General features: G+C 51.0%; 6 protein-coding genes and 1 pseudogene across 6 annotated transcripts, besides 2 other annotated features; all 7 read left to right on the top strand.

The window, feature by feature from the left end:
- Positions 1–16: 16 nt before the first annotated feature.
- Tb11.01.5030 (hypothetical protein) lies at positions 17–484 on the top strand (the record flags this gene model as incomplete). The annotated part of the gene is made up of 1 exon (XM_824306.1): positions 17–484. The coding sequence occupies one exon, from the start codon at positions 17–19 to the stop codon at positions 482–484; it is 468 nt and encodes a 155-aa protein (XP_829399.1).
- A 78-nt stretch (positions 485–562) lies between these two features.
- Positions 563–1,567, top strand: Tb11.01.5020 (hypothetical protein, conserved; the record flags this gene model as incomplete). Its single annotated transcript, XM_824305.1, has 1 exon — positions 563–1,567. One exon carries the CDS (start codon positions 563–565, stop codon positions 1,565–1,567), a length of 1,005 nt encoding a protein of 334 aa, XP_829398.1.
- A 942-nt stretch (positions 1,568–2,509) lies between these two features.
- On the top strand, positions 2,510–3,355 carry Tb11.01.5010 (hypothetical protein, conserved; the record flags this gene model as incomplete). Its single annotated transcript, XM_824304.1, has 1 exon — positions 2,510–3,355. The coding sequence occupies one exon, from the start codon at positions 2,510–2,512 to the stop codon at positions 3,353–3,355; it is 846 nt and encodes a 281-aa protein (XP_829397.1).
- A 491-nt stretch (positions 3,356–3,846) lies between these two features.
- Positions 3,847–5,829, top strand: Tb11.01.5000 (hypothetical protein, conserved; the record flags this gene model as incomplete). Its single annotated transcript, XM_824303.1, has 1 exon — positions 3,847–5,829. The coding sequence occupies one exon, from the start codon at positions 3,847–3,849 to the stop codon at positions 5,827–5,829; it is 1,983 nt and encodes a 660-aa protein (XP_829396.1).
- A 192-nt stretch (positions 5,830–6,021) lies between these two features.
- Positions 6,022–6,615, top strand: Tb11.01.4990 (hypothetical protein, conserved; the record flags this gene model as incomplete). The annotated part of the gene is made up of 1 exon (XM_824302.1): positions 6,022–6,615. One exon carries the CDS (start codon positions 6,022–6,024, stop codon positions 6,613–6,615), a length of 594 nt encoding a protein of 197 aa, XP_829395.1.
- A 746-nt stretch (positions 6,616–7,361) lies between these two features.
- On the top strand, positions 7,362–13,444 carry Tb11.01.4960 (annotated as a pseudogene).
- Positions 9,865–9,915: a microsatellite.
- Positions 13,445–14,598: 1,154 nt separating the features above from the next.
- Tb11.01.4950 (hypothetical protein, conserved) lies at positions 14,599–15,531 on the top strand (the record flags this gene model as incomplete). The annotated part of the gene is made up of 1 exon (XM_824301.1): positions 14,599–15,531. The coding sequence occupies one exon, from the start codon at positions 14,599–14,601 to the stop codon at positions 15,529–15,531; it is 933 nt and encodes a 310-aa protein (XP_829394.1).
- Positions 15,532–15,596: 65 nt separating this feature from the next.
- Positions 15,597–15,626: a microsatellite.
- Positions 15,627–15,794: the final 168 nt, after the last annotated feature.

Below are 15,794 nucleotides of genomic sequence, written 5' to 3'. Positions count from 1 at the left end.
CCGTTTGCATGCAGGCATGAGGCGATGCTGCGAACGGATGATGTTGACGACGACTGGCATTGTGTTTCCCAAGACACCACTCACGAACTATTTTCCCAACTTCATAGTAACCGAAGTCCGTCGTGTTGACCACCCTCCTTCCCCATCCAAATCGGTTTGTGTGGCGCCGTTTTCGTGTTCCTCTTTCCGTTACAAAAGGCAGCATACGCTTTTTTCTTTTACATATTTATTCATAGGTTCATCTACACATCTCTCCGCTATTGTGGTGAGTATTTTGGGCAGCTCTGCGTACAGTTACCCTTGTCCTCCCCGCATAAAAGCGAACGGCGAGCGGAGGCAGGAAGAGTATAGGACTTGTGGTGGCGGTGTTGACGGCAAGCAGGTGCAGTACCGGTGGCGAAGTCCAGTTGCGCAACTCTACACCCCGCCCCTCCCACTGCAAGGGTCAAGACAACTGAGTGTGAAACGACGTCAAAAACTTTAGCTATTTATACGAAGCATTGAAAATCTCAACCGCCAGCTTAGCAACCCATCCTGTTTGCTGTGCACACTGGTGTAGGTGATGGGCGGAGGCTGTTGCAGGCCTTCTAGCAAGAGTTTAAAGGACAGCAAATCGACTAGACTGAAACAGCAATGCCCCCCAGCAGAGTCGAAGCGTGGTCAACTATCAAGTGAGCAAAGCAGCCCGGAAACGTCAGAGGACGAGGGCCGATGTAGAAGCGTGGGCATGGGTGTACCTGTGTTTTTGAATATTTACAATCTGCAGAACAAGGTGGACAAAACCACATACAATCTAAATGCACGTATTGGTCTGGGCATTTATCACACCGGTATGGAAATTTTCTCCACGGAATGGGCATTCAGCGGCTCAACACGTCCTATACCTGGGGTCTGTGGTATCACTTGTGGTAGGCCAAGAGAAATGCTCCCAAAGTATCTGTTTGAAAAGAGTAAGTTGCTTGGGTATCTACCTCGAGGCACAAGTATACGACAAATTCTTGCTATAGTGGGAAAGCTACGCCCTGAGTGGGAGGCAAGTAAGTACCACATGCTGAGACGTAATTGCAATCATTTCACAAAGGCATTCCGCGACTCGCTCGAGGCAGAGTTCCCGGAAGCAGGCCTTAAAAAAATACCGGCGTATATTAATAGGGCTGCGCGTTTTGCGCGCGTGCTAGTACCAAGGGCATTTGTCCCCTCGGTACGTCAGCCCATCCACTCCATATCTCCAGCGGCTGAAAGGGCAAATCCTGAAAATGTCTCTTTCCTGAGACTTGCTGAGAACAAACGTGGAAGTGATTCGAGCCGTAGGGTGCCGAGAGAGGAGGAGGGTGTAATCGCCGATGCAAAAGTCCTTCGAACACGTGAGGAGCTGGAAGCCATGACAGTGCGCAACCTCCGGACCCTGATGTGGCTTAATTGGCTCTCTTTAGAGCGGTGCCGGGACAAAAGGGACATGGTTGAGGCGCTGCTAAGGCACCAAATGGCACAGCAACAGCAGCAACAACGACGGCAGCATCAACATCCGCATGGGGAACACCGACAGAGACAACAGCGGTCAGAATAAGTGGGGAACTTTTACGTGAAGAAACGGGGATCTTCAGTTGGCACGGGTTAATTCACTTCAATGTATATTACATAATCACGTCACTGCCGCCAAAGCAAATCATAAAAAACATGAACAGACTCACGTGCTGCCGATGCACTGTTAGACGCGGCACCATTTTGGTGGGGTAGTAATCCTCACGCCTTTTTTCTCGTGACGTATTTCTTGTGCGTCAACATATTTTGTTGCCTTGATCCCCCTTGCATATTTCGCCGTATGTACCTCTACCCTTGTCCTCTTCTTTTTTTTCTTTTATTTCGAAATTATCTGGGTTTGTCGGAATTTTATTGAAATGCGGTGTCACAGCGATATGTAGCTTCCGCGGTCTGTGTGTTGTCACAGCCCTCAGGTCCACTCTTCAACTGCCACGGCGGGTGCAATTTTTCAGTTGTTGGTGCATCCACTTAATTGTACAGTAGGTGCGAATCCACCAGTGTATATGGTATTCTTCTTGTTTCCCTAAGCAACTATGCTGTGTACAACGTTGTTCAAGTGAGAGTAGTGCTGAACAGTAACCTTTACTCATGTGCTATAATTCCTCTCCCCTTCCCTTGGTGTTACTGTTCTTATTGTTTGAACTTGTGGTAACTTACATGTGTGCTTCTTTGCGGAAATGCGTATACGGTGTCGATATGCATCTGTTTTTTAGCGCCTTACTCTACTGTAATCGTAGCCCCTCGGGGTTAGTACAACGACAGCGCAACGACAGGGATTGTACCGTAGCAGGAAGGAATAGTGGTGGCGGCAACAGAAAAGCATCGAAACGCGGGAAAGCATATATTCTACTCTCAGATCGTCACAATCACAAGTACGGACTGGGCTCGAGCTTCTCTGCTCGTTTTTCAAACCATAGACACTACATAAAACGATATATACTACCACCACAATTAGCATACGGAAGCGATGTGGACACCTCGTTCCGATGGTTGTACAACGGCGGAGCGGTTGCGAGCAGCGCGTCGGCGCGAAACCGCCAAGCTCTACGAAAATACATACGAACTGCGGCGCCGTGGCTACATCTGTGATGAGTCCGGTGCCACTAATGCTTGTCACCGGAGGGCACTCGAAAATAAAGAAGGAAATCGCAGCGGATGTGTGACGGAAGAGGTTGCTGACATACGACACCAGGAGCCCGCAGCAGACGTAATGGTGTCTATAGACGAAGGGGGATCGATCAAAGAAGGGGAATGTCAAAATGTAGAGGGGCCGCAGGGTTTATATACAACAGGTTCTTTCCGACGGACCTCGACGGTGTCCGTTTCAACCGTTGAACAACCAATCAAACTGTTAGATGCCGCTTGGAGTCGGTACGACACACAACAGGTCCCTCGATGGTCTGTGAGCGGACGTAAGGCTGACAAACACCGAAAGAATCGAGCCCCGACGTTGTCACGCCCCTCTTCAGGGCCCTTCGTAAGGTCACATATGGGTAGCGCCTCGTCGTCCAAACGTGTAGGTGCTGCTCCATCAACCGCATTGCCCGCGCGGCTGAACTGCTTCCCCCATGTTCCAAACCCAAGTGAAGGAACTTCCGTACCTCCTTCCACTTCAGCCACGACAGTTTCCCTGACGCCTGCATCAGGGAAAGTCGGTAGGTGTTTTACACCCTCCAGGAGGCGCCGCCAGTCCTGCTGTCAACCCCGGGGCTCAGCAGAGGTGCAGGACAGAGACCGCAAGAGGGCTACTGGCGTTGTAACACTAACTGGGGATGAGTACATGCGAGTGCAACAAATAATTTCACGTGTGTGAAACGAAAAGGAAACAAGCATCTCTGCGCATCATGCGGAGAAGGCACGCAGACGCATTTACTTATGCACACGAGGCAGAAAAAGTGGAGTGTGTGTACACCCCCGGGACAGTGTCTGGTAGTGTCCCTGAGGGAGGGAAATGGAATATTATGTTGCACGGTTTCTTTTCAAATGAAAAAAAGAAGTTGTCTATTTGGTGGAATCGAAAATGGTATGGCATTGTGTCGCATCTTCCAGAAGTGGGCGATGATGGTGGCGACGTGGATTTGATTGCAACAGAAAGCTCGACGGAACACACTCTATTACTGTTGTTCGGGTGCAATACTTACTTCCTTTACTCCGATATTTCTTTGCTGTTTTTCTCCACTGTTTCCTTCCCCCCCCCAAAAAAAAAAAACACTTAAACATCTTTTTCTTCAATATTGTCTTCCCACCCACAATTCTGTACATATATTTCTCTTGCATGGAGACGCAGCAACACCGATCGTGCCCATGAGTCAAAACCGGCAGCTGCTTTACCCCAGAGAGGAAATGGTGTCACTCGTCCGCTCGCTCGACCGACCACAAGAAAATGGACTTTTTTCACAGGATGTGTTATTGCAGTACCCGGAACTTGCAGAAAGCTACACGAAGGTGTGTCCAAACCGATGTGATCTAGCGACGGCTGCTGACCGCGCGGCGAAGGGTGCATACGGATATGATGTGCAGCTGACGACATTAAAGGAAGACATCAGGTTGATGGTTAACAACTGCATCCTTTTTAACGGCGCGGAGGGGGCCTATGCAGATGCCGCACGAACCTTTGAGAAGTTTGCAATGGGCAAAATAGATGCATATATTTCGCAGAAAGTGGGTGGCAGGCGCCTTTCCTCTTTCCGTGTGGCGTCAGTGTCGGTCCCAGAGAAACATTCTACAGGCAAACGCGGTCGTGACGGGGAATCAAGGGAAAGAGGGCCGGAAGCTGTGGATAACGACTCCTCGAGGCGGCAACCGGGTCGGGGGAATGGTATTGCTACCAGCGAGGACGATAGCAATAGAAGAAGCGCGGAATTGATCAAACTCGTCGATTCATTGAATCGACGTGAGGATGATGGCGCCTTTGCCGTCGATGTAGCGGAGGCGTACCCAGAGTTGAAAAGCGCCTACGAGGCTATGTGCCCCCTGAAGATGAACCTTATCATCATGAAGGAACGTGCACAGAACGGGTACTACTTGGGGCAGCAACATAGACGACGACGAACCGGGGACGACCCCACACTTTACATGGGGAGTAGTATAGCGGAATCACTGACATCACTGCGGGATGATGTGGAACTGATGGTGAGGAACTGTGTGAACTTCAATGCGGGGGTGGTGGAGTGGGAACGACGGGCGGCGTCCTTTCATCATTTTGCACACAAAAAGATTGATGATTTCGTGCTCCGTATTGATCCTTCCCTCAGGGGAACACGAACTGGTGTTGAGGTGTACGTACAGGAAGCAAAGAAAATGCAGCAAAGTCAGTTAAAACAGAAGATTGAAGGCAGTGAGCGCAGTAATCGAGGGGATGTCGGGGCACCGGAAAACGTGGCGCAAAGCATTTCTCCTCCCTCCCACACAACTGCGACGCCCATGAACCCACCAAGGAAGGCCACGATACCAGGAACAGCAAGAATTCCCACCTTGTCCGCTCATGTTAACGTTGTCAATACGGTTACCCCCATAGTTCAGCCCACAGCTCTTCAACCGGTGTTTAACACACCGAGTACACTGCGCCGCAGACTGATATCAGACCATTTGCATAGGGAAACGCTACATGCACGACTTATCCACAGGTTGGAAAATGACAAGAGCGGCACGAATGGGGTCCCAGAGATTGACAGGAGTGGTGACGCCCCACAAATGTATGAGCCAGCGCTCAGCTGCCGCGCGGTACTCGATGCGTTTATCATTTCTGTGCGTGGCTTCCACAAGGCACAACGCGAATCTCAGGATTTTGTCAACCCCTTCATGTACGCTCAGCAAGAGGAAAATCTTTACTGTGACTACGTCACCCTTATTAAGCAACAACTCGAGCGGCTTTTCCTCCACATTGTCCTCTACAATCGGGAAAAGGCGGAGATGTACGATTGGGCGGCAGCAAAGGCTGCTCAGATGGCCGTAGCCGATGCCTCCCTGTTGCCCACTGCACCTGCGGTGAGTAGTCACGTCTCCTGCTGCTGGCTTGATGAGGCCCATTTGTGTTACCTCGTCCGCTTCCTGCAGCACCTTCCGCAGCTCTTGGGGCTCGCGTGCGCGGAGGTCGACACGGCAAAGAGCGATGGAACCGGAAATGCGCAATTGTACCTTACCACTGTGGAACAAGGTGTTGTTGGGAAAATTGCGAAAATTACGGAAGAGCTCCTGTCTTTCATTGCGCGGTATGAAGAGAAAATAACCGCCTCCCGTCAGAATTCGGAATCACTAAAAGAACAAGCTGAGGCTCCCGCCTTGTGAGTTTTTTTTTTTCACTGCACAGGGCTCGCGTGTCGGCTATGATGGTATTAAATATTATTTGTCGCTTAGCAATTTAAAAAAAAAAAAAGAAACCGAAAGCGAGGCGCGTCTTTTTCCCTCGTGGCGCACCAACTGGTGTTCTGGTCCATCAACGTTAATGTGGACAGCGGCAGATCTATTACTGTTTTCTACATGTTTATCTTAGCTGATCAATTAGCCCTTCCTCTTCCCCGGTCTCCTCTCTTCTTTGATGTCTTTGATTTCTCTCTTGAGCATACAGCCATGAGTCAGGAGGCAGGATGCGACACAAAAGGGGGTGGTAGCACCGTTACCTCAGTGACTGCAGGGACCAGCGGCAAGCATGAGGAAACTCCAGTAGTAACTGAGGACTCATCATTTGTGTACGCTTGTCGCCTCTGCAGACGCATTCTCTTCACTCACGAAGAAATTATGCCACACAGTGCGGACTCAAGCAGCAAAGGCCCGAAGGCATTCGGGCGGCGAGGTGCCCCCAAACAGCAGAGCGATCAGCAAAATGCGGGTGTGTGTACCAGCTATTTTCTTAACCCCGATGTCTCAATATGGGTGGCTGCAGAAAGTCGTGAAGCGCACTGCGAAAGTGGAGGCACTAGTGTGCTTCCCGATACGGTATATTGCCCAAACAATTCCTGTTCCGCGAAGATTGGTACACAATCGTGGGTTGGCTCGCAGTGCTCCTGTGGAGTGTGGGTTACACCAGCATTCAAGATACACGGCAGGGCAGTCGATAAACTCCAATCGCAATAGGGGAAAGTCCCCCCTCCTCCCAACTACACACACGCGCGCGCATACACTCACCTTCACAACACCGTACGTAATGGAATTCTGATGGAGAAACTATAAAATTATGAGAAAGAGAGGGGAGAGGCGTCGCGACAGCCACACGGGTGAGGGAGCGGATCATAGCCGCTGCAGTTCCTGCTCCCTTCATATACGACTTGGTTGCTGTCAACAACCCAAACCGGTGAAGTGCTTGCGGAGTAAAATCGTATCACATTGAAGTTTCGATGTGGTAGGTGGCTTTTTACGTGTTCGTCGCTCCGTTTGTTTGTTTGAAGGCGGCCTAACGTATTCTCTGTAGTCGTCGCTTGATGGATTCTTCCTTCTGTGGCACTTCACATCTTATTCCACACGGAGAAGATTTGGAGTCTTTTTTTTCCCTTCCTCTGATCTTTAAAGTTATTGTATATCATTAAACTTGCAATCACTTTCCCACGCGCATTTTTTTACTTGGAAAGGTGAAAGGATATAATTTCCGGTCGTGCACCAGCTAGCGTTTGCGGCCAAACACTTTTGTATTTTTTTTTAGTGTCTGTACGGCCGTGAGAATACAGGTGTGGAGGCAGGCCGAGATAGGGAAGGGGGGGGCGAGCTCAAAGCAGAAACAGTAAATACGAAAAGGGGAGTTCGGCGAAAAAGAGGGAAAAGTAAATATTGTATTCAGACGGCCACAAGCAAACAGTCACGCTAACTTTTGTTATCTGTGAACAAGGATATGGATGACCATGGTTGTACTCATTTCCCGAGGTTGATAGCTCCGGACAATTTTGGGTACGCCCAGTTCATGGCGGAATGGGTAGCCAGGGACCCATGCACGCCCGTCGGGAAGTTGCACCAATGTCTCGTTGCGTACCCGAAGGGAACTAAAGTGGAAGTCCTTGAGGAGGATGGCCCGCTTCAGAGCACTGACGATAAAGCGGAAAGTGGGAAAGGGGCTAGCGAAGAAGTTGTTCTATGTGAGAGTGAACTCACACTAGAAGAAATTCCCGAAATGGTGAGACAACTATCGCGTGGCCTAATCCCCGTGGGGCCCACCTTTGGAGCAAGCTCACCCGTAGTGCACAAGGCCCTCGAGCACGTCCTATCAGATAAACCTGATTACGGCGAGTCCTTCGCACAAGGTGCCTCCACAGGGTCCGACGTTGATTTGCTGAGTTTGCTTACTGCGTCGAAGAGCACGGCTTTTCACGGTGCTCTGGTCTTATTGCTCTTTCACAGGCGCAGAGTAGTGCGCTTTTTGTCCCGAAAGATACTTCTAGAACTCTCAGGAGTGAGCCACTTCAGAAGGGATGCTGATACACCAGCTACCGCAGCGAAGGCGGTATGGTTTGTTTCCCTGCAGTTGTTGTGTACGTTGAGGCATCTCGTGCGCATACCCATGCCGGTGGCAGAGGAAAAGGTGCGGTGCGCAGTTGCCGACGGATTTTGCAGTCTTTTCGCCTTTTTGGGTGCCCTAGACAAAGAACTCATGGACATTTCTAAGGAACTGAAGCAGCAGTATGCGATAGGACATGAAACACCCAGCGGCAGCGTTGAAGGTGCCAGCAATGTACCTCACGCGATGTTAGCTCTAGCTCAGGTGTCCGAAGGGGTGGTACTAACACTTGGAGGTGGTGCAATTATTCATTGGTTACTTTCCAGTGCCAGGGATCCCAAAGAGGGGCAATTGTCGAAACCCACGACGGAACTGCTGGCAACGATGCTTAGTGCTTGCTTGGAGGACGGAACGGCACTTCCGGCATCGGTACCCAGTGGCCAACCGCGGATGAGTGTCGCGAGGACCATTCTTCACATGGTCATAACCAATGGAAAAAACGCAGGTGAATGTGAAGGAAAGCGAAGGGCAAAATGGTATGGGCAACGGCTGCGGGAGTTGTGGTGGTTGGCTGCGCACATCGAACCCCCAAAATCTACACCGGAAACCGGGGCCCCAGTCGACGCCTCTGGGAGACCAGCAGACGAACCGCATCCAGGAAAATTGGCCGGTTGGATTGCAACTCTTTTTTCGAAGAACATAGGTAAATATATCAACTTTGGAGCAGCGGAACAAACAGCACGCACCGCCAGAAGTGGGTGCAGTGACGCTGCATTTCGCAATATGGAAGTGGTGATTCACACACTAAGCAACGTTATGTGCTCTCTCTCAGATGAAGTTCCACAAGTAGTAGCGACACAGAGCCACCACAACCTTCTTCGGTCAATTCAGAGGGGCGTCGCTGACATTGCATTCGCAATTTTACGTCGCACCTCAAACACTATTTCGGTGGTGCTACTACTGAGACACTTTGCGCGCGCGGACGTGGAAGCATTCACCAAAACGGACGAGTCGCTCCCCGCAGGCTGTTTTCGGGATCTGTGGGAAGTGTTTCCTCGGTTGCTGGAGAGGGTCTGTACGGCAGCGCTGGAGGTCACTGAAGCGTCGAGTTCGCCATCACCGCAGTTGCAGCTCTTTTCAATGCTGGAGGTGTTAACTGTTTTTGTTGAGTGTCCTGCTGCTTGTATTTGGCTTTTTTCGCGCAATCAAGAAGGACAGGAAAGGGGCGCACAACCCCTTGCGTCACTCGTGGATAAATGTATGAGTGAGGTCGCCCGCGTACTCCGTGGAGCCGCGAGCGCTGTGATGAAGCAACGAAAGATCACAAAAAAAGGTGGAAATACTCCTGGTACACGTAGTGGTGTTGACGACGACGCGTGGACGTCGGCTGCGACACTTTCCTCTTCCTCGGATTCTCACGTTCGACACTTCGCTGGAGTTTTGTTTCTTTCCGGGAACGAAAACATGCATGAAGTCGGTGAGACAATACTAAACCTGTATTTTCCTATTGCCGCTCATAGAGAAGCCATCTACACCGAAGCGGCGAACTGGATGATGCAGAAACTCATTCTTAACGACGAGGTGCTCAACGACTACCCGCTTTTGCTCGACGAGAAGAAAGTGAATGACGCGGCCCGTGCAAGAGGAGTTATGTGGGTAAACGTAATGAGTGCATGCGACAGGTCAAGAGTAGCGGACTGGGTTCTGACGGTAATGTGGTGGCTGTGTGCGTTGGTGGCGGAGCATTCTCCACTATCCTCAGCCCTCTGCGGTAAGCTATCGCTCAAAGTCATCGTGCTGCTTCCACCAATTACGACTTATACGTTAGGGGCGGCACAAACAAGACGACAGGCCGCCGATGCACCAACAGCCACGGCTGCTTGTAGCGTCCACAACATGATCAGCCGCAGCAGTAGCGTTAGCAGCAGCGATAGTAGTGACTGCGGCAACAGTGTAAACGGACTTGATGAGGACTTCCAGAGTTTTCTGGAGCGCTGGTGCGACCCTCAGCTGCTGCGTCGGTGCGCACAACGGCTGATGCTAGCGGTGTTAGGGGGATGGATTTATTACGTTCCCCACAATTTCACAGAATCGTTATTATATGTTGCCCGGGTGCTCAGCTCTTTGCCGCGGGACGAAAGCTTTACGTTGGGACTCCATTCAGCGTTTAGCAAGTTATTACCGCACTTCCAAGGGGATAGGCTTATTCCGCTCCTCAATGCCGACATTCACTGGTTAACTGCGATTATTCGAGAGGTAAAAGAGGCCCATAACCGTTCCGCCATGTCACTAGCCCTCCAGGAAGAAAAGTTCACGATGGAGGAGAAGCGGGAACTGGAGGCTCGTGGCCGACAGATGCCAGAAAGACCAACAGCAACTGACTTCAATTTATCTCACGTGCAACTTCAAGTGGATCACGAGAGGCGGCAGAACCAACAGGGGGAACATCGGACGATAGCGAATGTCACCTGCACGGAAGAGGCAACCACTGGGATGAAGCGCCCACGTGGGGGAGATTTGATGTTTCCGAAGGGTCAGAGACCTGCTGTGCCAAATCGGATCTTGATTTCAAACGCGTTGTTACAGCAGCGTTTTCAGCAACAGCAGCAGTTTTTGGCGGCATCAGGGGTTGCAGAAAAAAGGCAGAACGGAAGTCAGTCTGTCGGCGTCTCCAACTTGCAACTTTTAAGAGAACGCAAAGTTCGTGAAATTACACAGGCTAAAAAATTGAGCCAATGCCATGACGCGATACGGCGTATCGTCGGGTATACAGACTTCCTACGGAGTCCTCCGCCAGTAAGCGATATTATTGGAACGGGCGCTTCATGCCTAGCCGAAGAAGCGCCCGTTATACCGGAGAGTTTTGCTACAGCCACGGACAGTGGCTTTACCGCGTACGTGTCTTCATTCCTTCCTCACATCGCAGTGGAGTTACGCCACGAGCTATACCACAAGTTTGATGAAATGCTGGACGGATGCCGATGGAGAAACCGTACTGGGAAAAATCGCCCCCCGGAGGACATCGTGTATGGTGACATGATTGGTGAAGATGAGGATAATGACACCATTCATAACAGCGTTGTCAGGGGTGTGGTGGAGGGCGGGACGCGCCCCGCATCCTGGATTGTTGAAAATTCAGTCTCTGTTGTGTGCACAGGTAACGCAACTGTAAATCCGGTGGACCCGACGCGTATGCAGTTCAACATCACACTCGCTAACCTTGGTGGGGAAGCGAAGGTTCTGCCGTCAATAGGTACAGTTTTATTGGAAGGTGATGTTGCTGTGCTAATGTTCCCGCTTGGTCCCTTGAGGTCGGCGCTACCAGATGCATTTGGCGGCTGTGACACCCCGACAGTGTGGGCCACAATGGGGTGCATGCCAAAAATATGTATTGTTACCGTGGTGCAGCAGGGTCAGAGCAGCGCAACTCTCACCGTGTTCACGCCGCCGAAGTCGAAACGCCCAGACCTTGAGTCTAGTGATGGTTGGAACATACCATTAATACCCTTTGCACAAGCACTGCGCGCCTTCATCATGCATAAAAAACATTTCTATATTAAGCGGCTTTTTCCACTTGGCCCCTCGCTCGCAGTAGTATCTGCTCTCTTCGACGTGCAGCGTAGGTGCATAGCTAGCACCTTGATGAAGCCTAGGTTGGCTGCACGCAAGGCCCAGGAGCATGCACGTGTGCTGGACACCGTGCTATTCGAAACTGAAAGGTGGGACACCTTTGCCAAAAAGCTCCTGTTACGCGACTGCCTTGACGAATTTCAGGCCCGTGCGGTTGCCGTCGCCCTTGTTGCGTTGGTAAGTGAATGGGAAGAACAAGCTCTCGGCGAGAAGAGATTAGATGCGGCGCCGCCAGATATCACCATCATTGAGGGGCCACCTGGGACGGGGAAAACGCAAACTATCGCTGCCCTTACAATTAATTTGTTGAAAACCCTCCAAGAAGGGAAGCGAGTGCTGCTATGTGCTTCGTCTAACCGTGCGGTGGATGAAGTACTTCTGCGATTGCGGAGCCTGTTAACGCGCGCCCCACAGTTGGCTAACCGTCGTTTGCTGCGTGTTGGGGTGCGGGAGAGTGTTGACCCACAGGTCCTCGCCATAAGGCCAGCGGTGTTCCTTGACGACTGCACTGATGTGACGAGTGATGATGCGGGTGGGCAGCAGACGTTCCACGCCGAAATGGATACAAATGGCCGACCATATGGTAAGAGGGCGCTTCCTGCCAGCGCCGACAGCAGCAATGTCATGTTGTATGGTAGAAGCAAAAAGAAGGACCAAATAATCCGTGATGCTTCCGTGGTCTGTACTACCATTGGTTCTATACCACAGATACAACGCTTTCTTTCAGAATATGATGTGGTGGTAGTGGATGAAGCGTCACAGTGCACAGAGCCCGAAGCCCTACTCGCGCTTGTGCTTGCAAAGCGGCGCGTCGTTCTTGTCGGTGACTCACGACAACTTCAGCCGACCGTTCTTTCTCAGAAGTCTGCGGCGTGTGGGCTACGACGCAGCCTCCTTCAACGTTTACTCAACGAGGGTCACCGCCCCTTCACGCTGCTCACACAATTTCGCATGCACCCTAGCCTTTGTGCCTTCCCAAACAAGTATTTCTACGAGGGGAAGCTCCGCACGCATGAAAGCGTACTACGAAGGGCGATTCCGGCCTCTGCGGTGATTCACCTGGCAACACGGACTAAGCTGGAAAAGCTCCCGCGACTAATATTCGTGGATGTGCATGAGGGTCGCATGGAAAGTAGCGGAAAGGGTGGACTTCGAGGCACTTCTGTGGTTAACAACACCGAGGCAAAAGTGGTTGCAGAACACGTACGCCGATTTCGAAAGTTTCTCAATCTTACGGTGTCAGAGTTTGCAAAACATGCGGGTATTATCACTTTTTACCGTGCTCAGAGGGAAGCGATTATTAGCAATCTCACCCCTGAGGAGCGCAGGAGCGAGATGCAAGTTGCAACCACGGATAGCTTTCAGGGGAAGGAAAGGGATTTTGTGTTTATCAGCTGTGTCCGAGCGCCTGTACGCAACGGGGGGGCCGGAACAAACAACCGCTCAAGGTATGGATCAACACTTGGGTTTTTACAGGACTGGCATCGAATCAATGTTGCTCTCACGCGTGCGAGGGAATTTTGTATCGTTTTTGGTCATCGACAAACCTTCATTGACGTAGCGATAGTGCACAGGGGGAAACTGTCGGATAAAAGGAGGACAGAAGGTGGATGGGGAAGTACCGGAACGTCAGTCCCCATAACTGTTAGTCACCAGCCCGAGTTGCCTATGGATGAGGATGATGGCAACAGTGATGTGGAAACAGTGGAAGCTCCAGTGTTGCGGCCGGATGATGATCCACTTGTATTTGAAGAAATGTTGCGGTACGCGGAGAAATGGCCTGAACAAGTAAGCTGGTTCTCGAATAGCCAAGAACTTAACGTGTTAAAAGAGTTAATACGTACCGTGTGAGTTAAGAATGCTATGACGGATCTGCAAGAGGGTGGGTGTCCACAAAGGGCGTGTGTGAGAAATAAAATGATGTCCCCCTCCTCCCCAGGGAATATCGTTTAAGGGTTAAAGAAAAAGTGGAAAAGGAGATGGAGGAAGCAAGTGTGGGTCAAATGGAACGGTAAGATGGAGGAAAATAACAGAAGGGAAACAGCACTAAAACACGGGTCGGAAGAGCGGTGGACACTGTGTGTACAGTTTTGGATGGGGCCGATCACGCCGTGCGAAAATTTGCCTTTCATACTAAAGTAGTTTAGAAAAGAAAAAAAACATGAATGATCACCGTGTAAGCAAGGAAGGCACCTCGTCCGTGACATGCTTGCTTTAGCATGTGCCCACCTCAGCTAAGCCGATGCAAGGATGACCATCGTTTTCCCCCATTATCAATCCGCACTACATTACCATACATGTGCACTGCGTTTTCGGATCACTTTTACCTCGAGGAAACATCAGAAATATGGCAGGTAAGAAAAAAAAGGAACTACTTTGGTTACCCCCCTTCCCCTCTTCCTCCTCAATGAGCGCGCATATGCACTCCCCTTCAATTCTGGCGCTGACGGGATATATTTGTGTTCTATTTACGCGACTGCAGTGTCTGAAGGAAGTTAAAACAGGGGTTAAGCAGGGAGTGGCATTTTGAATTTTTTTTTCGTTTTGGAGGTGAGGTGGGGCGCCATCGTATGTGACAGCCACATTCTACTTATTTTTTTTTCTTGGAAAGGAGGAGAGAGGGAAGAAAGAGGGAAAAGACGGAAGCACTGTTGGCGCTCCTCATTATAGAGTGGCGACGGTGTCTGGCATTTGGGGGTGTGCAGTGGGCTTCCCGAACCCACAATGCCAGCGCGTTTGCCAGTCGCAGTGGGTGAGAGAAGGCGTGGAGAAGGTTATTTGAGAGCGCAACTAGGCACGAATGGAAGTAGTGCGTACGTACCTCTTTTAGCAGGTTTAGGTCAATATGACCCCGTCGCTACCCGAAACCATTGGGTCATAATTTTATAACCGCGTACTCCCTCCCCCTTTATTTATACGATTTTGAACACTCACCGTGTTCGACGTGCCCAGACACGCGCCTACTGTGTAACTGGAATCGACTACCCACATGATTGTGTTCCCCTATGCGACGTGAGGCCCTAGGGGCAAGCAAGTTCACCCATGACCCAGTTTTTCCCCATTCTCTGCAATCGTTTGCTCACAGCCAGATGCTGCACACGGACCCACAGCTTCAGCAGCAACGGGTTCAAGTAGTGATACGCGGTCAGAGGTTTGAATCAACTGTGGAAGTTCTGTCATCAAGTTGCGCGCTGTTTCGTTGTTTCTTTCGGGGCGTTGCTGATAGGCTGAAAGGCGACGGTGAGCGGAACAATGACACGAGTGCCTACAGCTTCATTGATTGTCAGACGTGCTACACCAGAGCGGCTACTGAAGTTAACGCCCTTTTCAATTCAAACAAAGGGAGCACCGTAGATATGATGGCTGACGTGGCGCAAGTGGAATGGAAAGAAGATTGTTGCATGTGGCGCTTTGTCTACACAGACAAAAAAATGGTACCCGAAGATGTCGGCGTTGTTTTCGTGTACATTAGGAAACTGTTCCATTGGAATAGCAACGGGGCGGAGGAACAACAAAGGCAGCCGCCACCAAAGTTCCCCGTTCGGTGGGATGAGATGCCATACGACGCACAGCTTACCATGGCACGTGTTGTGTGTACCTTCGGTGTGGAACCACTCCAACACTGCCATGGGCGCCCAACCGCCTTACCCGACAGCTCGGGGAAGACAAATGACGTGGCGCACACACACAACCAGGGTCCCAATGGAGAACACAGTGGTCAAAACAACGGAAGGGGAGGGGAGCAAGCTACACCATGGGAAAAGGCAGAGGCTTACCTGCGAAGCCGCGCGGAACAGGAACGGGCGCGTACGGAAGCTAATGCTGACGCAGTTAGGGGCCAACATCCCAGCGTGGACGACGAGGATTTGGTACTGGTAACGGTTGCATGCTCAAGATGTGGTGTCACGGGGCATACAGACCACAATTGTCGGTACTGAATGAAAAATTAATTCCGGACCGCTGCCGCCATACGTAGGCGTCACGACGGTCTCGCTGTCTTGATTGTGTGTGTGTGTGTGTGTGTGTGTGTGTGCTCTCAGCCCTTGCTCGAGTTTTCCTCTCACCACCTCGTGGTGTTTGGGAACCCGGGGTGCGACGTGAGTTTGCGGTTCATTCGTTTGGATCAGGCGTGACCCCGTCAATGGTGAAATAGCGTTCCCAAATATCTTATTCTGTTTGCTCTCTTCCGTGTAACATGCCC

The sequence above is a fragment of the Trypanosoma brucei genome, assembly GCF_000002445.2.
Source record: "Trypanosoma brucei brucei TREU927 chromosome 11 chr11_scaffold01 genomic scaffold, whole genome shotgun sequence".
Taxonomy (NCBI): Eukaryota; Euglenozoa; class Kinetoplastea; order Trypanosomatida; family Trypanosomatidae; genus Trypanosoma; species Trypanosoma brucei.
The sequence above is the reverse complement of the archived record's forward strand: the minus strand, read 5'-3'. Positions and strand labels throughout refer to the sequence as shown.